This window comes from Watersipora subatra, chromosome 1 (assembly GCF_963576615.1).
Source record: "Watersipora subatra chromosome 1, tzWatSuba1.1, whole genome shotgun sequence".
In the NCBI taxonomy this organism is placed as follows: domain Eukaryota; kingdom Metazoa; phylum Bryozoa; class Gymnolaemata; order Cheilostomatida; family Watersiporidae; genus Watersipora; species Watersipora subatra.
In genome coordinates this window covers 39,842,829-39,870,123 of record NC_088708.1, presented here as the reverse complement: position 1 = coordinate 39,870,123, position 27,295 = coordinate 39,842,829, and the positions used below count along the sequence as shown (strand labels likewise).

The 27,295-nt window shown below is 38.9% G+C and overlaps 1 protein-coding gene across 1 annotated transcript; it reads left to right on the top strand.

The window, feature by feature from the left end:
• Positions 1-26,353, top strand: LOC137387471 (tetraspanin-1-like). Its single transcript, XM_068073905.1, has 7 exons — positions 1-24; positions 291-413; positions 5,780-6,019; positions 9,254-9,472; positions 11,201-11,437; positions 15,385-15,468; positions 26,215-26,353. The coding sequence occupies exons 1-7, from the start codon at positions 1-3 to the stop codon at positions 26,290-26,292; spliced, it is 1,005 nt and encodes a 334-aa protein (XP_067930006.1). The 3' UTR covers positions 26,293-26,353.
• Positions 26,354-27,295: the final 942 nt, after the last annotated feature.

Sequence of the window (27,295 nt, the reverse complement as noted above, 5' to 3'; positions counted from 1 at the left end):
ATGGATAAAACTACCAAGTCACAGGTCAGAAGCTACAATAACACAGGCATTGCTTTCATATTTTCATACGAAAAAATTGTCTTTACTCTCTCTAAGAAACAATATCTGTACATGGAAGCAGATTATTACAGTTTAGTTTTTGCTATAAATCTTCGTAGATGTATAAACCTTTTTCAAATTTGGTAATACTGGTAACATAGTAACTGTAAGGTTACATTTGCAAATGTGCAATGAATAATCAGCCATATTGAATGTATCACTGGCCACATTGTCATGTTTGTATGTCAAAGGTCTGTGGAGGACCACGCTACCCAGAAGGCCTGAAAGGAAAGTGCAGCTTGAACTCGGGGGATTTAGGGAATCTAACATTCTTTTTCTATAAAGCTCTCAGCGTAGCTTTGGCCAGACAGACGGTTGGCAAACGAACACCACTCTTAGTATAGTAAAGATTGCGCTAATTTGAGTAAGTTGTTATTATTTGTTAGTTCTTGCATGGTGTAGTATACGTAACGCTGTATCTATATGTAGTGGCCAAGCACTCTGTGAGGCAACCGGTATTTTAATTGTAATGTACTAGCTGCATTACTCGTCTACGGAAACAGATTCACGTACAGCAAGAGGTTTATTGAGAGTTGTCTTTCATACTGTAAAACAACTCCAAATATGCAGTCTACTGAAATTGTTGGCCTGATCAGACTATGCATACACATATGCAGTCATACATGTCAATAATGTTGGGGAGAACAATGGAAATCTGCAATGTGTTTTACAGCTAGTCTACGATGCATGTCTCAAACCAATCAAATTGGAGTTGTCCTACTTTTTGTCAGAGAACTGCTAATGAAATTGACATTGCTAGGCAAACTGAAGTTCTTCAAATTGGCAGTATTGAAAAATTTTGCATCTTTTAAGAGATTCTACAAAATATTTGGCTATCGCCAGCATTTATTGAAGGGAGACTTCTACGTGCTTAAAACACTAATCATGGCTCACCAGTTCTTCATCTATAGCCTGTGTTTTAACATGCTATATACAAACAGTGCGGCAGTAATGTAGTTGTTGATAAAATTTATATGTATAACAGTGCAGACAGTATGATGTTGAAGCAGATACAGCATTAGCATCTTGCAGTAATAAAACATAACGCCAACATGATAGCCTTTTTATGAGATACAATAAGGAAAACGAATGAATGAAAATACATGTATATATATAGGCCTATTGAAAAATATGTTAGAAAATGCTGCATGTGGATAATATTTAGGTATAGCAGAACATGAAGAACATAGCATGACATAACAATAACACAATATTAATTCAATGCAAGCATGACAAAACAATAACACAATGTTAATTCGACGCAACATTTGCGGATAGACAGCATTTTTTGTTTTTCTGTCGGGTGTATGAAGAAATAGTTTTCGGCTTCTGCCTATTTTTGAGCAAGCAACGTACAGCTGGCCATGGCTAAAGCAGGGTGACAGTAAGTCGATACCAGCTGCTCTTTTTCTTTTCACCGTCGCCTATCCCAATGCTCAGAGTACCCGCGCAAGTTCTGTAGTAGCTGTAGTACTTGTAGCTGGAGAAAAATAAAAGTAACTCAGCCGCGGAAGGAAATGAACATCTTTACGATCACCAACAATGGTAAATGCAAAATTTTTAAGTAGTGGAGTTGTGGCCATTCATAGACAATACAACATTGAATGATAAGTACTTACCTTTTTGAATTAGAAATTTAGTTTTTAGTAATTTTTTAGTAATTTAGTAATTTTCGTAGTGAAAACTATTGTTTCGGTGGTCAGAAAAGACAAATGTTCACGTGACCTTCCGTTGGCTTCGTATGACCGAATCGTAAAAGGAAAGACCGCTTTATAAGATGGACTAACACACAAGCACACACACACAAATATACAAATTGATTCTTTGCCGTTTATATAGTAGATACGCTATTTTCACAGTATGTACACTATTTCATGACTGGCACACTGTTATTATGTGTCATCGCCTAGAGATATCAGATTTTATACAGTAGTGTTTGAAATATCTTCGCAATGTAAATGCCATTTTATACCTGACAATAATTCAATCGCACAGACAGAATAAGTTAATGCACAAGGAATTTAATAACGGAAGGCAAAGGTGATTAATGCGCTGGTGTACCAGGGTGATGTTTAGGAGTTCAAATCTTGCACAATGCAATCTTTTCCTTTTAACAGGATGGACAGACTTTATTATAGTAAACATTATGCTATTCTTACAATATATACCTGACAATAATTGTAATTGTAAAGATACTAAAGACTTCAGATTAAACAAAACTTTCAAGTCTAAAAGCTATCAGCACAATAACTACAGCATTATTCATACCTGACTAGCAACGAATTACATTACTCTATCTTGCGCGCAAAACATGATGCTTGCATAGACTGATTATGCATCAACAAGAGAGTATAACTTCTTGGATAATTAAACCCAGATCAGGATTTTGGCTGGCACTTCAAGAAGGTTGCAGCTATAGCTCTATGGTATATTAAACTCTATTGAGATGAACAGCAATTAGGCCCCATTTTATGTTTTACTCTGCCCTATTTTGATTGATATCGGCATATACAATGATCTTTCACAACGTAAACTTAAATCTTCACTCCCATTCATAGTCAAGATTTCAGCAATCACTTTCTGACAGTGAGTTTTCATAGTTGTACAAATGCTTATGACACGGGAATCTCTATCGTCACTCAGCTGATTCATCAGTTGCTGTTTGACATCCTGCTAAGAATTTCAGGGTCTTAATGTCTCATTGAATATGCAGGTTTGACTCCTGCAGGACACAATGTATGTTGAATGCATGATTAGATAGGTAAAGTCCTGAAGTAGCCAAGTGGTTCGAAATTGCCAGGTCTAATTGCCAGGTCTAATGGTTCCCACAAAAAATCTAAAAAGAATAACAGGGTAGACATCAAATTTTTTCCCTGTGCTCAGAGAGAGGTAGAGGATAATATTATTATTGCCATGTTCCTTCTTCCTATGGAGAGGCAGTGAATGTTATAATAGTATGTTATTTGATGTAAGTATTTCTATGGATTGTTAACACAATGTACTATGATAGGATGTATTAGCAGCTTGTTATCAGATTGACCAGCTTTAGCTTGTCACATTTTGATTCATTGCTACCTTTCTAAACCAATTAACTCTTGCAGCAGATTGTTAACACACGGTGAGGGACGGCAGCAATGAGTTTTAAAAATTGCTTGTGAGTGTAAAACCATGGGCTAAAATAAATTATATGTATTATAATGCATGTAATATATATATTATATATAATAATCTGTTATAATTATATTATTACAATATATTACAACAATATACTATACGCAATTGGAAATAATTATAAAGTCTCATTTTATGGATATTATTATTTTCATTATTGGCTCCTGGGTAGCTAGTTGCAAGCTATAAGCTAGGGGAGATTTTATACCAGTAACAGCTACCAACAACACCTGCTGAGCAGTGAATAGGTGTACATATGCGTAAGCAATACGCAGTCACGTGATACATGTTATGGAAGACAATGAGAGCTAGTAGCGAGTTATAATAGCACTAAGTAGCATCCATTCAACAAAGCATGAGCAAAACTTTCATGAAGCATCTGCGGTTTTTTGTCACATTTTAAAAATTTTATCAACAAAAATCTGGCTTGTCTAAAATCCCTCTAATTTTGTCACATCGCACACAATTGCTGTAAAAAAGTCTTTATTCTAAAGGACAAAACTTGTTTAAAACATTTGGAAAGTATTTAAAAAGCATTTGTCTGTTTGGAAGCATCTAAAAACTACACATAACAATGCAATAAGAGTTTTATATATTATTTAATTTACTAAATACAAATAGATGCCATCTTTTAGGCTAAAATGTTTTGTTGATACAGAAATCTAAAAATGTGTAGCTAAAAGCATGATAATGTTATTTCATCTAGAACAAGCTGGCTGTATACATTTTCTATAATAGGGGTCTCAATTTTATTAGCAAAACCAAACATTTAAATTGAATTGTTAAAAAACAAAAAGGAGAAATGTAAATGATATTTTCTGTTTGGCAAAGTTTCTTTCCTTTTTTACAACAGCAGCAGCTCAATAGGTTTGGGTAGCAGCAGTAGTAATTATTACGGTATTTGGGTTTGTTTATACAAAACACTGTCTTGATAATTGCATGACAACCTCTTGTATTGTACGCTGTATGATTTGGCTTCACGTGTCTCCCACTTTGTTAGGGTAAATCAACATTTCAGTTTTAAGAGACCGTGTTATACTGGTCAACTCGGAGGTAATATTAGCCTAAGAGCTATTACTGTCTTTTGTATGAATAAAGTATTGGAATAGGCTAATACAAAAAGCCTGATAATGACATGCAGCTTGTCAACATAACCATGAAAATTAGAATCGATGCTTGCCATTGTTTATCGAATAAAAGCAAGCAGTCTGTTTCAATGTATCTAGTCTGCCTAGCTTGAACTAGGCATGCACAAGTTGCAGCAGCAGACATTGTTATATAAGATTGAGAGAGGTCAGCATGGCGTGTGAAGGAGTTATGAAAGTATTTCTTGTCATCCTTAATATTGTATTTTTTGTGAGTATAGATAAAATATATAATTCAGTACCAGTATAGACAAGTACGAGTATACATATAGGTAGTATATATTTCAGTACCAGTATTATAAACAAGTACGAGTATACATATAGTATATATTTCAGCACAAGTGTTACACATAGACAAGGCACACGCTGCTCTGATGGTTACGATTAGGTACTCCAAGTAAAACATGACTGAACAATGAGGTAACAAGAGTTTTGTCATTAAAAGGATTTGATATGGAACTTAAAAAGTTGTGAAATATTTTTCTTAGTTTTATCTTCTCAGCGTAGTAATAGGAATAAAGATAACATTTGTACATGAACAAGTAGTTTTCATTTTAAGTATGACTATTCAGAGAACATTGAAAATGGTTGCTGTTGATATAGAAGACAATGGGTCTGTAGACTAACATAGACCTCTAACATAGACCTCTAATATATACCTCTAACATAGATCTCTAACATAGACCTCTAACAGTGACCTCTAACATTGACCTCTAATATAGACCTCTAACATAGACCTCTAATATAGACCTCTAACTTAGGCCTCTAACATAGACCTCTAATATAGACCTCTAACATAGACCTCTAACATAGATATCTAACATAGACCTCTAACAGTGACCTCTAACATTGACCTTTAACATACACCTCTAATATACACCTCTAACATAGACCTCTAACATAGACCTCTAACTTGATTCATACTACGCCGCAACATCTTGAACTCATAGCTAGTTTTTGTTGACACAATTCATAATGTCTATAAAAGCTTTACTGACATTTTTTTAAAGTTTGTTTATTTGCGGAACTTGTGTGATTAACTCTATCGATCGACTATTGTATCACTAGACCACTTGTTATGATCGTAAAATATTTCCACTCTCTGAGCTAAATATTGTTGATGAAGATCGAGTTCGACCCCCATTCGGCTGTGAAAAATAAATTTGTCAAAGCTTTAAAAATAGAAAACTCCATGCTATTAGTACACTAGGTGACCTTGAACCTTGAATTTATTATCTATAAAATGCGTAATTTCTGCTGCAACTTTCAGACAGAAGCAAGATTTGTCTTATAGAATTATAAAGATACAAGTTTATATTCCGAAAAAATGTGTTCGGGTGTTCTAATACTTTTGTTTGTTGCAGCTGATTGGAGCAGCCACACTCTCTATCTGCATATGGATCAAAGTAGACAAAGGCCATCTACTAGATTTAACCAAAGACGTTAGCGGCACTGATCTTGGCGAGACTGACTTACCATCACTTCTTGAAAATGCACTCGTGGTGCTCATTGTCGCAGGGGCTTTCATATTTCTCCTTGGCTTTTTAGGATGCTGTGGAACAGTACAGAACAAAAGCGCGATTGGAAAACTTTTTCTCAAAATTGTAAGTCGTGTGCTCATGATTAGATGTGTAATAGTTGTAGAAATGCGGTGGAGACCAATACCTAAGCTTTAAAACTTTAAACCATCCGAAATCCAGGTAAAAAACTTTTCAAAGTTGTAGTTCACGTGAGACATTATAAATTAATGTAGAAAAATGCAAATATAAAAAATAGTAGTTACTTAAAATTGTCACGGAGGTTTGATCATGGGTATGTTTCTTATGATTATAACTACGTCAGGTTCTGCAATGCTAGCATGTGAAACATCACCTGCTAATTGTAAGGCGCTCATAAAGTGAAACTGTAAACCTTTCTTCTGAAGAATTGTGCTCTCGTGGAGCTGTTGCTAAAAAGCGCTAAGGAGGTGACTAGATGAGCCCCTTTTTCTCTGCTCAGGAGAAAATACAAAGATAGTTGAACATTTGGGGATGCTCGCAGCTGCGTTTTTTCAGAGAACGCTGCATGGTCTGGTCACGAGGTGCAATGGTAGTTGCTTTCCTACGGATGCTCTACTATACAGCCCCTGGCTATTAAACCGAGTATGCATTTGTGTAGTAGGAGTAGCCTGGGGAAGTTCTGCCAACAGTCATGCAGGTTATCACGGAGATTGATGAGGGGAATAGGTCACTGTTTATCGTTCTGTGGCTAAGAACAACGAATCCACAAGTGTATCGAGACAAAATGGCCAAAAATGCAGTTCCTTCGAAAAAACACAACTGTAGGAAAATAAAATTCTATCTCATAGAGGTATGTCTCATAGAGGTATACCATCATAGAGGTATACCATCATGGAAGTATACCATCATGGAAGTATACCATCATGGAAGTATATCGTCATGGAAGTATACCATCATAGAAGTATACCATCATAGAAGTATACCATCATAGAAGTATACCATCATGGAAGTATACCATCATGGAAGTATACCATCATAGAGGTATACCATCATAGAAGTATACCATCATAGAGGTATACCATCATGGAGGTATGCCATCATGAAAGTACACCATCATAGAGGTATACCATCATAGAAGTATACCATCATAGAAGTACACCATCATAGAGGTATACCATCATGGAAGTATACCATCATGGAAGTATACCATCATAGAGGTATACCATCATGGAAGTATACCATCATGGAAGTATACCATCATAGAGGTATACATCATAGAGGTATACATCATAGAAGTATACCATCATAGAGGTATACCATCATGGAAGTATACCATCATGGAAGTATACCCTCATGGAAGTATACCCTCATGGAAGTATACTATCATGGAGGTATGTCTCATGGAAGCATGTCTCATGGAGGTATGTCTCATGGAGGTATGTCTCATGAAGGGATGTCTCATGGAGGTATGTCTCATGGTGGTATGTCTCATGGAAGTATACCCTCATGGAAGTATACTATCTTAGAGGTATGTCTCATGGAAGCATGTCTCATGGAGGTATGTCTTATGGAAATGTGTCTCATGAAGGGATGCCTCATGGAGGTATGTCTCATGGTGGTATGTCTCATGGAAGTATACCATCATGGAGGTATACCATCATGGAAGTATACCATCCTGGAAGTATACCATCATGGAAGTATACCATCATGGAAGTATACCATCATGGAAGTGTACCATCATGGAAGTACATCTCATGAAGGCATGTCTCATGGAGGTATGTCCCATAGAGGTATGTTTCATGGAAGTCTGTCTCATGGAGGTATGTCTCATGGTGGTATGTTTCATGGAGGTACGTCTCATGGAGGTATGTTTCATGGAGGTATGTCTCGTGGAGGTATGTCTCATGGAGGTATGTCTCATGGGTGGTTTCCTCATCAACTCGATCAATAATATAAAAAGAGATGTACTCTAAAGGCAATAAAGCTAAAAATTACCCAAATCCCAAAAGGATATGTTAGAAGTAAAAAAGAAATGAAAGAAAAATCAATAATACTGGAAAGATCTCAAGACTAACAGTTAGTCTTGAGTCAGTCTGTGTCAGCATGGTGTCATAGTATGCTTGATATCAGTCTGTGTCAGCAGGTGTCATAGTATGCTTGATATCAGTCTGTGTCAGCAGGTGTCATAGTATGCTTGATATCAATTAAAATTCTTCATTAGTGCTGCAAATATTCATAAAATGAATTAAGTCTGCCAGGATATGCCATAATTAATTAGTCAGCCATTAGGGCTGTAGCACACAACACTGTTCTTGGAGGAGACTCCCTAGTGAGCGCAACAGACTGTGCGCTAGTGAGGTTTGTAACAGAATGATCAAGGTAATTAGCGATACGAAACCTTATGGCCTTGAACACAATTGAGCAAGTTAAAAAGGTAAACTGACACTGGTGCCTGCGGTCTACAGGTTCAACAGGTATAGATATCTCTGAACTTCAACTGGGTGAAAGACAAGTAATGTGTAGGCCTACCCTTGTATTGATGGAGAGCTTTCTACCGCATTGCTTCTTGATCATGACATCATTTCTTTAGTGCATCTCTATTACACATACTAGTGCCATGGTTGTCCCGTGTGCTGTGAGAGATCGTCAGGTGTGCCAGCAAAGCACAGACAATAAATAAGTATACACACAATAATTCTACACTATGGAAGGTGACTAATTGGCTCAAGTGGTAGTTTTACGCAGTGGTGAACCTGAATGTTGGGAGTTCAAATCCCATATGATGCATTTTCCCCATCATCCAATCATGACTTCAGGCAGATAAGCAGAAGGGCACGGCACTTATCATTGTAAAGATTGTTGGGTTATTTGAACTTACTTGGATCTTTTTGAAGTATATTTGTTACATGAGCCTGACGGCAGCAAGTAATAAGCTCATAGTAAGCATTAAATACATGTAGCGCTCGACTGTACTTACCTCAGATTCCATTCACGGGAGTAAATGTTGTCACGCCTGTAAAGAAATTTTTTTCTGCGTTGCATAAGAAGTCCACATGTTTTCAAACTTCTATTTATCTTGTGAGATTTATTACAAATTTTCATTATAGTAAAACTTTTGCAAAGCCAGCTGCATACGCGTATTAAATCAAAGGCAGCAGAGGACAATACAGCAGATGAGTACACACTTGAGACAACAAAGTATTACACAGTGAATTGTAATAAATACGCACAATTTCAGCAGACACAAAATTCATGCAAAAATAAGATGTTATACCAGAGATATAAGGAATCCTGGATACTGAGTGCAGCAGTGTCTCATTGTTCTTATGTGAATTTCAGTATTCAACAGTGGTTCTGGTGCTGTTTATACTGGAGGCAGCGGCAGTCGGGGTAGCCATGCTTTTTGTTGACAAAGCAGAGACTAAAATAAAAGATTATTTGGAAGAATCCCTGCAAAATCGTTACAATGGCAGCTTTACGAGCACAGAGACCACTTCAATTTTATATTCCTCTGGAGGTGACCCTATCACCTTAGCCTGGGATGTTACCCAATTACAGGTGAGTTCACTTGTGGTCCATTTCCTCTTAGTTTCCAATTAAATTACAATTGATGCTTTTTATGTGGAACTTCTTTGGCTATCAATGTCTGGGCATCAATGTCTGTGGCATGTGCATCAGATTGAACATAGAGTACTTCGTTATCTAGCTGAGGTAAGCCTGGTTTCCATACGACAGCGCAAGGTGGCAACAAGGCGCACGACGTCGTGCGTAGGCCAGCTGTGATGTGGAAACGTCAACGCACGACGATTGCGCGACGTGCGTACGCTGATCGCAAGGATCCAACAAAATGGATCCTTGCGACGGGTGCCCGCAATGATGTATCCCACAATACACCGCGCGACCTTTTCAACCTATCCCACACGTCAAACGGAGAGCTGTTTTCTGAAGAAATCGGTCTCCCGTACGAAAGAGTAAGCCTGGTTTTCCTATGACAGTGCAACGTCGCAACGGAGGCCTGTTCTCCGAAGAAATCGGTTTCCTTGCGAAAAAGTAAGGAAATTACCCACCCTGTCCAATGCAAGCATGCCCAAGAAATGCATTGCGCACGATCACTGGGCCGCGCAGGATCATTGCGCTATCATATGGAAACCAGGCTGTAATACACCGAGTTAAACCTGATTTTCCTATGACAGCGCAAGGTCACAACGGAGAGCTGTTTTCCAAAGAAATCGGTCTCCTGTACGAAAAAGTAAGGAAATTACCCACCCTGTCTAATGCAAGCATGGCGCCTACGCCCGCTATGGAAACACTATGTCGCAGCCCAAGAAATGCATTGCGGACGCTTACTGGGCCGCGCATGATCACTGCGCTATCATATGGAAACCAAGCTTTAGATATAAAATAAAGCTGTTGGGATTACTGTTGCACTTACAGAATCCCAACAGCTTTATTTTAGAATGCTGCCGCTTCAGAATGCTGCCGCTAAAAAATGAACTCTAAGTGTGCGTCATATATCACTGTGCATGATTCCTCTATGCCAATGGTGTACGAGAGAATATCATGCCAACATATTGTTGATTTCAATCAGGAGTTCAAAAATTTTCATAGAATATTCTTATCCACCATAGAAATACTCAAGTCTGATAAGTAGGCTAAAGATCTATGTTTCTGTTTACAAAAGAGCTGTATTATAGCTCAGGTATATAAGAAACTTGCCAATTTTCATGTGGAGCTCTACGCACCATCAGCGGATCTCCTGTACTTCAACATCTGGCCTTAGTATTGCAATAACTTAGTAAAGTCTTGCTCCTAAAAGCTTTGCCCTGTTGAATATAAAACCACAAGGATTATTTGAGGAAGTTCCCTTGATATAATAACATAGTTTCCTACACCGGTTGGCTTTGAATTTCAATAATATACAAAGAAATGGCTCCATTTAAGGTTATTTTTGGGAAATCTTGCCGAGTGAGGGAGCCATGCTATGACACTCAACATTTGATACACGGCTGTATAAAGGTTCTGACTTTGTGTTCATAAAGGTTTGTTTGTCTGTGATAAAGCTCTAGCAAAGTCTTTACAAAAACATGCGAATATACAAAAAAGAATTAAGAAATCTAAATATTTCGTATAGCAAACAAATATTTAAAAAAAGATTCAAACTTTTTCTATCATAGCAAAAGTTTTTTTGTTTTTTTTTTCATTTGTTCATTATACTTATTATATTTGTTTTATATGGGATAGGAGCTCAGCAAACTAACCTTTTGACCTGATGCTCTCTATTTGTAGTTGCGCTGCTGTGGGACCAACAACGGCACGGACTACGCTTCCAACACACTCTACTGGGATCAGTATAGGTTCATAGAGGTCAATGGGTTAAGGGTCAATATGACAGTTCCTCCTACCTGTTGCGAGATTCAAGGTGGCCATAAAGCTCTCGTCAATGATATGGAAAAGCTTTCAACTGTTGAATTTTTCCTAACCAATCCCCAATGTCCTTTTACAGATGCCAACTCGACCATTCCGGTAAGATAGTCACTCCCAATGTTCATAATAAATTATGGTGTTATACGGTATATGTGTGTTATACGGTATATGTGTATTATATGGTATATGTGTATTATATGGTATATGTGTATTATATGGTATATGTGTGGTGTACAGTATATGTGTGTTATATGGTATATGTGTGGTATATGGTATATGTGTGTTATACGGTATATGTGTGGTATGCGGTATATGTTTGTTGTACGGTATATGTGTGTTATATGGTATATGTGTGTTACACAGTGTATGTGTGTTATATGGTATATGTGTGGTATACGGTTTATGTTTAGACACTGTATGCACCACATGCATTGTCATCCGGCAGGGGTGGGCAAAGTTTTTTCTCAAAGAGCCAAATTTCAAAGTTGCAAGATTTTTGGGAGCCGCATATTATGTGTATTACAGTATAACATTTCATACTGATAATACAAGTTTGGTAGTTGTATTGCAATTAAATTTATTTATTAGAATACTTCTACAATAGCATTGAATAATGTTGAAGTGAGCCTAAAGAGCTTTGCATAACTTAAAGTTTAGTGAGATACGTGAAATTGTTTATGGCTGCTCATTATCTCTTGGTAGTCTGGCTCTCTACTGCAGCATGCTATTCTTAGGAGCTGACACAAGTGATCTTGGGTCAAAGTAGATCTCAACTTGCTCTTGATATTATTCATGTATGAAAATGCTGATTCACATATATATGTAGCAGCAAACACAGTGTACCACCATCTTCCTAGTTCAGCAAGCTGTGGATATTCAGCCTTTGTTGAAGCTTTCAAGTAGAAGCCCTCCTCAATTTCATTTATATCTGTACCTTTGAGGTTACACAACTCCAGTTGCAGAGATGAGGCATTAACACTCTTCAATGACAACTGAGTAACCCACTCTCCGTTAGGTTTTGCCTTCTGAGGTCCTTTTATGAGTTGTATGATGTGTTTCAAAGAGTGAAACTGACTAAATCGATTGTTAAACTTTTGTTGAAGCTTTTCTATGAGGCCATTTTTTCATCTTCATATAAAAATGCTTTTAGAGTAGGAAAGTGAGGCGTATCATCTTGCACATCCACTAGAAATAACTCCAACTTATGGGAGAAGGCTTAAACAGCTGGTAGTGTATCAATCAGTCTTGTTCTTCCCTTGAAGCATGAGGTTCAGATCGTTCAAATGGCCATAGATGTCAACAAGGAAGGCCACTCATATCGTTAGAAGAGCTCATCATCTCTTGAAACTGTCTTGCTATCAGGGTTGTGCATGTATTTAAAAATGAGGTTAGTTCCTGACGAATACTTAACAACCTTGACAGAACATTTTCCTTACTTAGCCATCTAATGTTATTTTATGTTAGCAAATCTTCACAAGTGGCATCGCTTTCTTTGAAAAACTTTCTTAAGTTTCTGTGTCTGAGAGCTTATCGACTTCTGAGGAAATTGATCATCTTTATAGCCTTACACATTAGTTGTTGAAAGCGATCATTTAGTTTTCCGCATAAAGCAGTTTGGTGGATGACGCATTGGAATGCTAGCATTGATGGCATATCCTTCAATCTAGCTATGACATCTTGCTCTCTTCCAACCATGGTTGGAGCGCCATCTGTTGTTACAGATATGCATTTGTGGAGAGTTATTTTCATATTATCAAGTCCTTTAACAAGGGCATCATAGATAGCCTGGCCATTGGTTTCTCCTTCTAATTCAACCAAATTAAGAAGCCTCTCCTTCCTTTCTTTACCATCAAAGAATATGTAACACAGGGTATAGGACTAAAGAATTGTACTATGCTTTATAAAGAAACATGCTGATGCTTTATAAAGAAGCATGTAGTATAAATGTGTGGGTTAGTATTTTGGAAACAAATATCACAAAATACAGTAAGTGCATATTTTTCTACTTGGAGTTATGTTCTCTCTTTACTGTCTTTTAAACTGCACTTGTATGATTTCAGCTTGCATCTGCATGGTAAAATGACATTACCAGTTGTTAGTGTACACACAGCAGTCTACATACCTTACAGAAACTTCTACTTGAACTAAACCTATTATATCAGTAGATTCATCAATAGCGATTGAAAAGTAATCTGCCTGGTCTATATGGTTTAGCAAAGTCATACTGAGATAATCATAAATGCTTTTAATTCTACCAGTAGCAGTTTTTTTAGAAAGTGGTATCGCCTTGACTTTACCAATCACACCACGCTTATCTGGAAAAAGTAGTTCTATTGCCTCAACCATGCATTATTTACAATCTCAGCATGAGAATAGGGAAGCATTGCTTTTGCTGGAATCTTTGACACTGGTAGAGGAGCTTCTGTAGAACGTTTATCAGCAGCTATGAAAGAAGTTAGCATATTTTCTAAAAGATTTAGTGATTTCTGAAGTTGATCTAATTTTTAATGTTTAGCTACAGATCCCAGTAGGAATGTCTCTGTGTTGTTTGATGTTCGTCTTCTTGTTAGCGGAGACCGTTTCCTGGCACAATAGACATTTCGGTTTGCCATGCCTAAAGATGAACGCATATTCCAGGGTCCACTCATTTTGGAATTATCTTGTAGATTCGTTTCTATTTTGCTTATTTTGTGAAGTTCCCATTGTAACTCTGGAAATGGTTCGTTTTGTTAAAGATGTCATTGCTACTCTCACTGCATTAATTGGCTTGATAGCAAATGACATGTTCAACTAAGAGACAGCATCTTATATAAGCCAGCATTATGAAATCATGATGAAATGACTTCCTGATGAACATTTCTAGAGCATTCTATTTTTGTCCTCATTAGGTCAGCAATGGACGTTATTACACTGGAAAAGCTACATGTTCATGATGTCATGAACTATGACTCATGATGCATGTGTAGGCTATATATAATGCAGTAATAGTGCACCTTTAAATAAGCCTAATACATCACAGTGCATGTAGTTTTGTACATTATATTATAAGGATATTTTTATATACGTCAAAAAAATTTGAATTTTCAGAGTTGAAAGAGCCGCAACAAAATTTGCAAACAGCCGCACTTTGCCCAGTCCTGTTATACGGTATATGTGGACACACTGTATGCATGACATGCATTACAGCTTGCGCCACAGGCGGTCATGTACTACGGGATATCGATCACCAAACATACTCTGTATGATGTAAATATTATTATATTGGACAAATTTTAATGTGTAATGTATTCGCTAATAAATGCTATGCGTATCTTAGATTGTTGTGCAATACATGTTGTGGTATAATATAGACATTGTAATATGTGATGCACCTTGTGATAAATTACACAACACATAATTGCAAAGTGGTATACACATTCTAATAACGCTATGTAGTAACGCTTTGTAACATACATTGTCCGGTTAGGCACATTGCAGTCTATAATGCATTACACTTTGTATTAAGCGCTACACTGCGTTATCTAACATAATTACATAACATTATGCATAGTGTATTATGTCATGTGGGATGTTACTCATTATAGTATTCTGTAACTGTCTGATTTCATGTATCAACACTTTTTCTGTGGGGCAAAGTTAAATTTGGCAATGATTCAAATGCAACATCTTTTCTCATGCACCTGCAAGTGGGCCAATGTGAAGCACTTTGTGAAGTGCTTTGTGAAGCGCTATGTGAAGCGCTTTGTGAAGCGCTTTGTGAAGCGCTATGTGAAACACTATATGAAGCGCTTCACATAGCGCTTCGTATAGCGCTATGTGAAGCGCTATATGAAGCGTTATGTGAAGCACTATGTGAAGCGCTTTGTGAAGCGCTATGTGAAGCACTTTGTGAAGCGCTATGTGAAGCACTTTGGTAAGCACTTTGTGAAGCGCTATGTGAAGCACTATGTGAAGCACTTTGGTAAGCACTTTGTGAAGCGCTATGTGAAGCGGTATGTGAAGCGCTTTGTGAAGCGCTATGTGAAGCACTATGTGATATGTTGCAGGGCTGCTACGAGGAGGTTAAGAATGTAATACTCAGTAACAGCACAATATTTATAGCTACTGGATGTACGACAGTGGCAGTAGAGGTAAACTTATACTTTTTACACTCTGATTCTACTTAGGGAGGTCTTTTATTACATTTCTCCAGCAGAATGATTGCTTTATGAGTCATGGCAATGCAGTCAGCATTTTCTTGTAAAATTTTTATTATATTCGTTGTACAACTAAACTTTGAGTAATTGAGCATGTGAAGTTGCTGATCCAAGGTGAAGTGCCTCATTAAGGATCAAAATAATGAACAGTTTTGGTCAAACGAATGATGAAATCAAAATGATGAAACAATTTGACTGACATGCTCCAAAATCAATCAGACTTTTGCAAACGAAAAGAAACACTTAACAGAAATAGTGTTTGTGTACAGAGATAGTGATTGCGTACAGAGGTAGTGATTGTGTACAGAGATAGTGATTGGGTACAGGGATAGTGATTGCGTACAGAGATAGTAATTGTGTGCAGAGATAGTGATTGTGTACAGAGATAGCGGTTGCGTACAGAGATAGTGATTGCATACAGAGGTAGTGATTGTGTACAGAGATAGCGATTGCGTACAGAGATAGTGATTGCGTACAGAGATAGTGATTGCGTACAGAGATAGTGATTGTGTACAGAGATAGTGATTGCGTACAGAGGTAGTGATTGCATACAGAGGTAGTGATTGCGTACAGAGATAGTGATTGCGTACAGAAATAGTGATTGCGTACAGAGATAGTAATTGCGTGCAGAGATAGTGATTGCGTACAGAGATAGTGATTGCGTACAGAGATAGTGATTGCGTACAGAGATAGTGATTGCGTACAAAGGTAGTGATTGCGTACAGAGGTAGTGATTGCGTACAGAGGTAGTGATTGCGTACAGAGATAGTGATTGCGTACAGAGATAGTGATTGCGTACAGAGATAGTGATTGCGTACAAAGGTAGTGATTGCGTACAGAGGTAGTGATTGCGTACAGAGGTAGTGATTGCGTACAGAGATAGTGATTGCGTACAGAGATAGTGATTGGGTACAGATATAGCGATTGCGTACAGAGGTAGTGATTGCATACAGAGGTAGTGATTGCGTACAAAGGTAGTGATTGCGTACAGAGGTAGTGATTGCGTACAGAGGTAGTGATTGCGTACAGAGATAGTGATTGCGTACAGAGATAGTGATTGTGTACAGAGATAGTGATTGCGTACAGAGGTAGTGATTGCATACAGAGGTAGTGATTGCGTACAGAGATAGTGATTGCGTACAGAGATAGTGATTGCGTACAGAGATAGTAATTGCGTGCAGAGATAGTGATTGCGTACAGAGATAGTGATTGCGTACAGAGATAGTGATTGCGTACAGAGGTAGTGATTGCGTACAAAGGTAGTGATTGCGTACAGAGGTAGTGATTGCTACAGAGGTAGTGATTGCGTACAGAGATAGTGATTGCGTACAGAGATAGTGATTGCGTACAGAGATAGTGATTGCGTACAAAGGTAGTGATTGCGTACAGAGGTAGTGATTGCGTACAGAGGTAGTGATTGCGTACAGAGATAGTGATTGCGTACAGAGATAGTGATTGTGTACAGATATAGCGATTGCGTACAGAGGTAGTGATTGCATACAGAGGTAGTGATTGCGTACAGAGATAGTGATTGCGTACAGAGGTAGTGATTGTGTACAGAAATAGTGATTGCGTACAGAGATAGTGATTGCGTACAGAGATAGTGATTGCGTACAGAGGTAATGATTGTGTGCAGAGATAGTGATTGCATACAGAGGTAGTGATTGCGTACAGAGATAGTGATTGCGTACAGAGATAGTGATTGCGTACAGAGATAGTGATTGCGTACAGAGGTAGTGATTGTGTGCAAAGATAGTGATTGCGTAAGAAGGTAGTGATTGCATACAGAGGTAGTGATTGCGTACAGAGATAGTGATTGCGTACAGAGGTAGTGATTGTGTACAGAGATAGTGATTGCGTACAGAGATAGTGATTGCGTACAGAGATAGTGATTGCGTACAGAGGTAGTGATTGTGTGCAGAGATAGTGATTGCATACAGAGGTAGTGATTGCGTACAGAGATAGTGATTGCGTACAGAGATAGTGACTGCGTACAGAGATGGTGATTGCGTACAGAGGTAGTGATTGTGTGCAAAGATAGTGATTGCATACAGAGGTAGTGATTGTGTACAGAGATAGTTATTGCGTACAGAGATAGTGATTATGTACAGAGATAGTGATTGTGTGCAGAGACAGTGATTGCATACAGAGGTAGTGATTATGTACAGAGATAGTGATTGTGTACAGAGATAGTGAATGTGTGCAGAGGTAATGTTTGTGTGCAGAGATAGTGATTGCATACAGAGGTAGTGATTGCGTACAGAGATAGTGATTGCGTACAGAGATAGTGATTGCATACAGAGGTAGTGATTGCGTACAGAGATAGTGATTGCGTACAGAAATAGTGACTGCGTACAGAGATAGTGATTGCGTACAGAGGTAGTGATTGTGTGCAAAGATAGTGATTGCATACAGAGGTAGTGATTGCGTACAGAGATAGTTATTGCGTACAGAGATAGTGATTATGTACAGAGGTGGTGATTGCGTACAGAGATAGTGATTGCGTACAGAGGTAGTGATTGTGTGCAGAGATAGTGATTGCATACAGAGGTAGTGATTGCGTACAGAGATAGTGATTGCGTACAGAGATAGTGACTGCGTACAGAGATAGTGATTGCGTACAGAGATAGTGATTGCATACAGAGGTAGTGATTGCGTACAGAGATAGTGATTGCGTACAGAGGTAGTGATTGCGTACAGAGATAGTGATTGTGTGCAGAGATAGTGATTGCGTACAGAGGTAGTGATTGTGTGCAGAGATAGTGATTGCGTACAGAGATAGTGATTGCGTACAGGGGTAGTGATTGCGTACAGAGATAGTGATTGCGTACTGAGGTAGTGATTGCGTACAGAGATAGTGATTGTGTGCAGAGATAGTGATTGCGTACAGAGATAGTGATTGCGTACAGAGATAGTGATTGCGTGCAGAGATAGTGATTGCGTACAGAGATAGTGATTGCGTACAAAGGTAGTGATTGCGTACAGAGGTAGTGATTGCGTACAGAGGTAGTGATTGCGTACAGAGATAGTGATTGCGTACAGAGATAGTGATTGTGTGCAGAGATAGTGATTGCATACAGAGGTAGTGATTGTGTACAGAGGTAGTGATTGCATACAGAGGTAGTGATTATGTACAGAGATAGTGATTGTGTACAGAGATAGTGATTGTGTGCAGAGATAGTGATTGTGTACAGAGATAGTGATTGTGTGCAGAGGTAGTGATTGCGTACAGAGATAGTGATTGCATACAGAGGTAGTGATTGCGTACAGAGATAGTGATTGCATACAGAGATAGTGATTGCGTACAGAGATAGTTATTGCGTACAGAGGTAGTGATTGTGTGCAAAGATAGTGATTGCGTAAGAAGGTAGTGATTGCATACAGAGGTAGTGATTGCGTACAGAGATAGTGATTGCGTACAGAGATAGTGATTGCGTACAGAGATAGTGATTGCGTACAAAGGTAGTGATTGCGTACAGAGGTAGTGATTGCGTACAGAGGTAGTGATTGCGTACAGAGATAGTGATTGCGTACAGAGATAGTGATTGTGTACAGAGGTAGTGATTGTGTGCAAAGATAGTGATTGCGTAAGAAGGTAGTGATTGCGTACAGAGGTAGTGATTGCGTACAGAGACAGTGATTGCGTACAGAGATAGTGATTGCGTACAGAGATAGTGATTGCGTAAGGAGGTAGTGATTGTGTGCAAAGATAGTGATTGCGTAAGAAGGTAGTGATTGCATACAGAGGTAGTGATTGCGTACAGAGATAGTGATTGCGTACAGAGGTAGTGATTGTGTACAGAGATAGTGATTGCGTACAGAGATAGTGATTGCGTACAGAGATAGTGATTGCGTACAGAGGTAGTGATTGTGTGCAGAGATAGTGATTGCATACAGAGGTAGTGATTGCGTACAGAGATAGTGATTGCGTACAGAGATAGTGACTGCGTACAGAGATAGTGATTGCGTACAGAGGTAGTGATTGTGTGCAAAGATAGTGATTGCATACAGAGGTAGTGATTGCGTACAGAGATAGTTATTGCGTACAGAGATAGTGATTATGTACAGAGATAGTGATTGTGTGCAGAGACAGTGATTGCATACAGAGGTAGTGATTATGTACAGCGATAGTGATTGTGTACAGAGATAGTGAATGTGTGCAGAGGTAATGTTTGTGTGCAGAGATAGTGATTGCATACAGAGGTAGTGATTGCGTACAGAGATAGTGATTGCGTACAGAGATAGTGATTGCATACAGAGGTAGTGATTGCGTACAGAGATAGTGATTGCGTACAGAGATAGTGATTGTGTACAGATATAGCGATTGCATACAGAGGTAGTGATTGCATACAGAGGTAGTGATTGCGTACAGAGATAGTGATTGCGTACAAAGGTAGTGATTGTGTACAGAGATAGTGATTGCGTACAGAGATAGTGATTGCGTACAGAGATAGTGATTGCGTACAGAGGTAGTGATTGTGTGCAGAGATAGTGATTGCATACAGAGGTAGTGATTGCGTACAGAGATAGTGATTGCATACAGAGATAGTGATTGCGTACAGAGATAGTTATTGCGTACAGAGGTAGTGATTGTGTGCAAAGATAGTGATTGCGTAAGAAGGTCGTGATTGCATACAGAGGTAGTGATTGCTTACAGAGATAGTGATTGCGTACAGAGGTAGTGATTGTGTACAGAGATAATGATTGCGTACAGAGATAGTGATTGCGTACAGAGATAGTGATTGCGTACAGAGGTAGTGATTGTGTGCAGAGATAGTGATTGCATACAGAGGTAGTGATTGCGTACAGAGATAGTGATTGCGTACAGAGATAGTGACTGCGTACAGAGATAGTGATTGCGTACAGAGGTAGTGATTGTGTGCAAAGATAGTGATTGCATACAGAGGTAGTGATTGCGTACAAAGATAGTTATTGCGTACAGAGATAGTGATTATGTACAGAGATAGTGATTGTGTGCAGAGACAGTGATTGCATACAGAGGTAGTGATTATGTACAGAGATAGTGATTGTGTACAGAGATAGTGAATGTGCGCAGAGGTAATGTTTGTGTGCAGAGAGAGTGATTGCATACAGAGGTAGTGATTGCGTACAGAGATAGTGATTGCATACAGAGGTAGTGATTGCGTACAGAGATACTGATTGCGTACAGAGATAGTGATTGTGCGCAGAGATAGTGATTGCTTACAGAGGTAGTGATTGCGTACAGAGATAGTGATTGCGTACAGAGATAGTGATTGCATACAGAGGTAGTGATTGCATACAGAGATAGTGATTGCGTACAGAGATAGTGATTGCGTACAGAGATAGTGATTGCGTACAGAGGTAGTGATTGTGTACAGAGATATTGATTGCGTACAGAGATAGTGATTGCGTACAGAGATAGTAATTGTGTGCAGAGATAGTGATTGTGTACAGAGATAGTGATTGCGTACAGAGATAGTGATTGTGTACAGAGATAGTGATTGCGTACAGAGACAGTGATTGCGTACAGAGGTAGTGATTATGTACAGAGATAGTGATTGCGTACAGAGATAGTGATTGTGTGCAGAGATAGTGATTGTGTACAGAGATAGTGATTGTGTGCAGAGGTAGTGATTGCGTACAGAGATAGTGATTGCGTACAGAGATAGTGATTGTGTGCAGAGATAATGATTGTGTACAGAGATAATGATTGCGTACAGAGATAGTGATTGCATACAGAGATAGTGATTGCGTACAGGGGTAGTGATTGCGTACAGAGGTAGTGATTACGTACAGAGATAGTGATTACGTACAGAGATAGTGATTGCGTACAGAGATAGTGATTGCGTACTGAGGTAGTGATCGCGTACAGAGATAGTGATTGTGTGCAGAGATAGTGATTGCGTACAGAGGTAGTGATTGTGTGCAGAGATAGTGATTGCATACAGAGGTAGTGATTGCGTACAGAGATAGTTATTGCGTACAGAGATAGTGATTATGTACAGAGATAGTGATTGTGTGCAGAGATAGTGATTGCCTACAGAGGTAGTGATTGCGTACAGAGATAGTGATTGTGTGCAGAGATAATGATTGTGTACAGAGATAATGATTACGTACAGAGGCAGTGATTGCATACAGAGATAGTGATTGCGTACAGGGGTAGTGATTGCGTACAGAGGTAGTGATTACGTACAGAGATAGTGATTACGTACAGAGATAGTGATTGCGTACAGAGATAGTGATTGCGTACTGAGGTAGTGATTGCGTACAGAGATAGTGATTGTGTGCAGAGATAGTGATTGCGTACAGAGGTAGTGATTGTGTGCAGAGATAGTGATTGCATACAGAGGTAGTGATTGCGTACAGAGATAGTTATTGCGTACAGAGATAGTGATTATGTACAGAGATAGTGATTGTGTGCAGAGATAGTGATTGCCTACAGAGGTAGTGATTGCGTACAGAGATAGTGATTGCGTACAGAGGTAGTGATTGTGTACAGAGATAGTGATTGCGTACAGAGATAGTGATTGCGTACAGAGATAGTGATTGCGTACAAAGGTAGTGATTGCGTACAGAGGTAGTGATTGCGTACAGAGGTAGTGATTGCGTACAGAGATAGTGATTGCGTACAGAGATAGTGATTGCGTACAGAGATAGTGATTGCGTACAAAGGTAGTGATTGCGTACAGAGGTAGTGATTGCGTACAGAGGTAGTGATTGCGTACAGAGATAGTGATTGCGTACAGAGATAGTGATTGTGTACAGATATAGCGATTGCGTACAGAGGTAGTGATTGCATACAGAGGTAGTGATTGCGTACAGAGATAGTGATTGCGTACAGAGGTAGTGATTGTGTTCAGAGATAGTGATTGCGTACAGAGATAGTGATTGCGTACAGAGATAGTGATTGCGTACAGAGGTAGTGATTGTGTGCAGAGATAGTGATTGCATACAGAGGTAGTGATTGCGTACAGAGACAGTGATTGCGTACAGAGATAGTGATTGCGTACAGAGATAGTGATTGCGTACAGAGGTAGTGATTGTGTGCAAAGATAGTGATTGCGTAAGAAGGTAGTGATTGCATACAGAGGTAGTGATTGCGTACAGAGACAGTGATTGCGTACAGAGATAGTGATTGCGTACAGAGATAGTGATTGCGTACAGAGGTAGTGATTGTGTGCAAAGATAGTGATTGCGTAAGAAGGTAGTGATTGCATACAGAGGTAGTGATTGCGTACAGAGATAGTGATTGCGTACAGAGGTAGTGATTGTGTACAGAGATAGTGATTGCGTACAGAGGTAGTGATTGTGTGCAAAGATAGTGATTGCGTAAGAAGGTAGTGATTGCATACAGAGGTAGTGATTGCGTACAGAGATAGTGATTGCGTACAGAGGTAGTGATTGTGTACAGAGATAGTGATTGCGTACAGAGATAGTGATTGCGTACAGAGATAGTGATTGCGTACAGAGGTAGTGATTGTGTGCAGAGATAGTGATTGCATACAGAGGTAGTGATTGCGTACAGAGATAGTGATTGCGTACAGAGATAGTGACTGCGTACAGAGATAGTGATTGCGTACAGAGGTAGTGATTGTGTGCAAAGATAGTGATTGCATACAGAGGTAGTGATTGCGTACAAAGATAGTTATTGCGTACAGAGATAGTGATTATGTACAGAGATAGTGATTGTGTGCAGAGACAGTGATTGCATACAGAGGTAGTGATTATGTACAGAGATAGTGATTGTGTACAGAGATAGTGAATGTGTGCAGAGGTAGTGTTTGTGTGCAGAGATAGTGATTGCATACAGAGGTAGTGATTGCGTACAGAGATAGTTATTGCGTACAGAGATAGTGATTATGTACAGAGATAGTGATTGTGTGCAGAGATGGTGATTGCATACAGAGGTAGTGATTGCGTACAGAGACAGTGATTGCGTACAGAGATAGTGATTGCGTACAGAGATAGTGATTGCGTACAGAGGTAGTGATTGTGTACAGAGATAATGATTGCGTACAGAGATAGTGATTGCGTACAGAGATAGTGATTGCGTACAGAGGTAGTGATTGTGTGCAGAGATAGTGATTGCATACAGAGGTAGTGATTGCGTACAGAGATAGTGATTGCGTACAGAGATAGTGACTGCGTACAGAGATAGTGATTGCGTACAGAGGTAGTGATTGTGTGCAAAGATAGTGATTGCATACAGAGGTAGTGATTGCGTACAGAGATAGTTATTGCGTACAGAGATAGTGATTATGTACAGAGATAGTGATTGTGTGCAGAGACAGTGATTGCATACAGAGGTAGTGATTATGTACAGAGATAGTGATTGTGTACAGAGATAGTGAATGTGCGCAGAGGTAATGTTTGTGTGCAGAGAGAGTGATTGCATACAGAGGTAGTGATTGCGTACAGAGATAGTGATTGCGTACAGAGATAGTGATTGCATACAGAGGTAGTGATTGCGTACAGAGATACTGATTGTGTACAGAGATAGTGATTGTGCGCAGAGATAGTGATTGCTTTCAGAGGTAGTGATTGCGTACAGAGATAGTGATTGCGTACAGAGATAGTGATTGCATACAGAGGTAGTGATTGCATACAGAGGTAGTGATTGCGTACAGAGATAGTGATTGCGTACAGAGGTAGTGATTGTGTACAGAGATAGTGATTGCGTACAGAGATAGTGATTGCGTACAGAGATAGTGATTGCGTACAGAGGTAGTGATTGTGTGCAGAGATAGTGATTGCATACAGAGGTAGTGATTGCGTACAGAGATAGTGATTGCATACAGAGATAGTGATTGCGTACAGAGATAGTGATTGCGTACAGAGATAGTGATTGCGTACAGAGGTAGTGATTGTGTGCAGAGATAGTGATTGCATACAGAGGTAGTGATTGCGTACAGAGATAGTGATTGCATACAGAGATAGTGATTGCGTACAGAGATAGTTATTGCGTACAGAGGTAGTGATTGTGTGCAAAGATAGTGATTGCGTAAGAAGGTAGTGATTGCATACAGAGGTAGTGATTGCGTACAGAGATAGTGATTGCGTACAGAGGTAGTGATTGCGTACAGAGATAGTGATTGCGTACAGAGATAGTGATTGCGTACAGAGATAGTGATTGCGTACAAAGGTAGTGATTGCGTACAGAGGTAGTGATTGCGTACAGAGGTAGTGATTGCGTACAGAGATAGTGATTGCGTACAGAGATAGTGATTGCGTACAGAGATAGTGATTGCGTACAGAGATAGTGATTGCATACAGAGGTAGTGATTGCATACAGAGGTAGTGATTGCGTACAGAGATAGTGATTGCATACAGAGATAGTGATTGCGTACAGAGATAGTGATTGCGTACAGAGATAGTGATTGCGTACAGAGGTAGTGATTGTGTGCAGAGATAGTGATTGCATACAGAGGTAGTGATTGCGTACAGAGATAGTGATTGCATACAGAGATAGTGATTGCGTACAGAGATAGTTATTGCGTACAGAGGTAGTGATTGTGTGCAAAGATAGTGATTGCGTAAGAAGGTAGTGATTGCATACAGAGGTAGTGATTGCGTACAGAGATAGTGATTGCGTACAGAGGTAGTGATTGCGTACAGAGATAGTGATTGCGTACAGAGATAGTGATTGCGTACAGAGATAGTGATTGCGTACAAAGGTAGTGATTGCGTACAGAGGTAGTGATTGCGTACAGAGGTAGTGATTGCGTACAGAGATAGTGATTGCGTACAGAGATAGTGATTGCGTACAGAGATAGTGATTGCGTACAGAGATAGTGATTGTGTGCAGAGATAGTGATTGCCCACAGAGATAGTGATTGCGTACAGAGATAGTGATCACGTACAGAGATAGTGATTGCGTACAGAGATAGTGATTGCGTACAGGGGTAGTGATTGCGTACAGAGATAGTGATTGCGTACAGAGATAGTGATTGCGTACAGAGATAGTGATTGCGTACAGAGATAGTGATTGCGTACAGAGATAGTGATTGCGTACAGAGATAGTGATTGCATACAGAGGTAGTGATTGCGTACAGAGATAGTGATTGCGTACAGAGATAGTGATTGCGTACAAAGGTAGTGATTGCGTACAGAGGTAGTGATTGCGTACAGAGATAGTGATTGCGTACAGAGATAGTGATTGCGTGCAGAGATAGTGATTGTGTACAGAAATAGTGATTGTGTACGTACATGTACATCTCAGTTTATTGCTCGGAGTACTACATTGCTTTTCAAACCTCAACTCAAATTGACAAAATATAAGCGTAAGGTACGTTTTATTTTTTCGAGTCTTGGGATGTCATGCATAAACTCAATCAGTTAAGCAGCAGCTATGGCGGTTTAGTGCACCTGACAGCTTGGAGTTGTCAGAAATTTTTACTGTTGGCAGCGGCGAAGGCATCAAACCTTGAGTTACCACTATTATCATGAGTTGTGGCATCAGTGGATCCGTCTGTGGATCTCTAACTCAAGCCCCTGGTAGTTTAGCTGAAAAATGTCTGATCAGCTTATTTTAGAACTTTTACAGGTGATATATTTCAAGACTGTGTATACAAGAATTAATCATCGAGTTTTCATTCATCAGCAGTAGCCAACTCTAAAACCATTTGAAGCATGAAAACAGTGATTGTAGACTACAGCTAGTCGAATGCTATAGCTATAACCATACTATCAAATTTGTAGCTGCTGTGCATAATATTCTCCTGCTGCCTAGCCAAAAGGAACCATGATGAGGTTGTCGCGCAAACTAAAGATGACTGAAGGTCGACCGATCAGACGATGGTTATGCGATTCATATAGTGTACTTGCTTAAATCTACATTTTCAATATATTTTCATACGACATGTAGAGCATATACCCTTGCGAACTGACACTTGAATAATCCTGCTCTATTGCCAAATGTTCTGCAGCTTACAGTTCCTACGGTTTTTTTCGGAAACCCATGGAACCCCGCAATAGGTTGTAAATACATGTATATGAAATTCACCCAGTATTCATATGTTCAGATTAATGCTAATTCTGTTACAGATATCCAAATATTTTCACTTTGCGATTTCAGTAGTAACACAAGAATTCTATCATTTATGTCAAGTCTGGTTATCCTAATAAATAGTATTGTTGTCACTGGTTAAACTATTGATGCAACCTTGCCATTAGTTGCATCAAGCGTCATAATGAAAGTGGTGATGCAGCTACAAATCGCCTACAAAAAAATACATTTAAAGGTGCCACTCCTGTCATGTGCCACTCCTAAAGCACCTGCAATACTTGTCAGCAATCCAACTGCGCATGGAGAAAATATTAGACAGTGTTATAAATAAATAATAAAATAGGAGCAGGTAATATTAGCCAGTGTTATGAATAAATAGTATGGGGTCAGGCAATATTAGACAGTGTTATGAATATATAATAAAATAGGGGCAGGTAATATTAGCCAGTGTTATGAATAAATAGTATAGGGTCAAGCAATATTAGACAGTGTTATAAATAAATAGAATGGAGTCAGGTAATATTAGACAGTGTTATAAATAAATAGAATGGAGTCAGGTAATATTAGACAGTGTTATGAATAAATAGTATGGGGTCAGGCAATATTAGACAGTGTTATGAATATATAATAAAATAGGGGCAGGTAATATTAGCCAGTGTTATGAATAAATAGTATAGGGTCAAGCAATATTAGACGGTGTTATAAATAAATAGAATGGAGTCAGGTAATATTAGACAGTGTTATAAATAAATAGAATTGGGTCAGGTAATATTA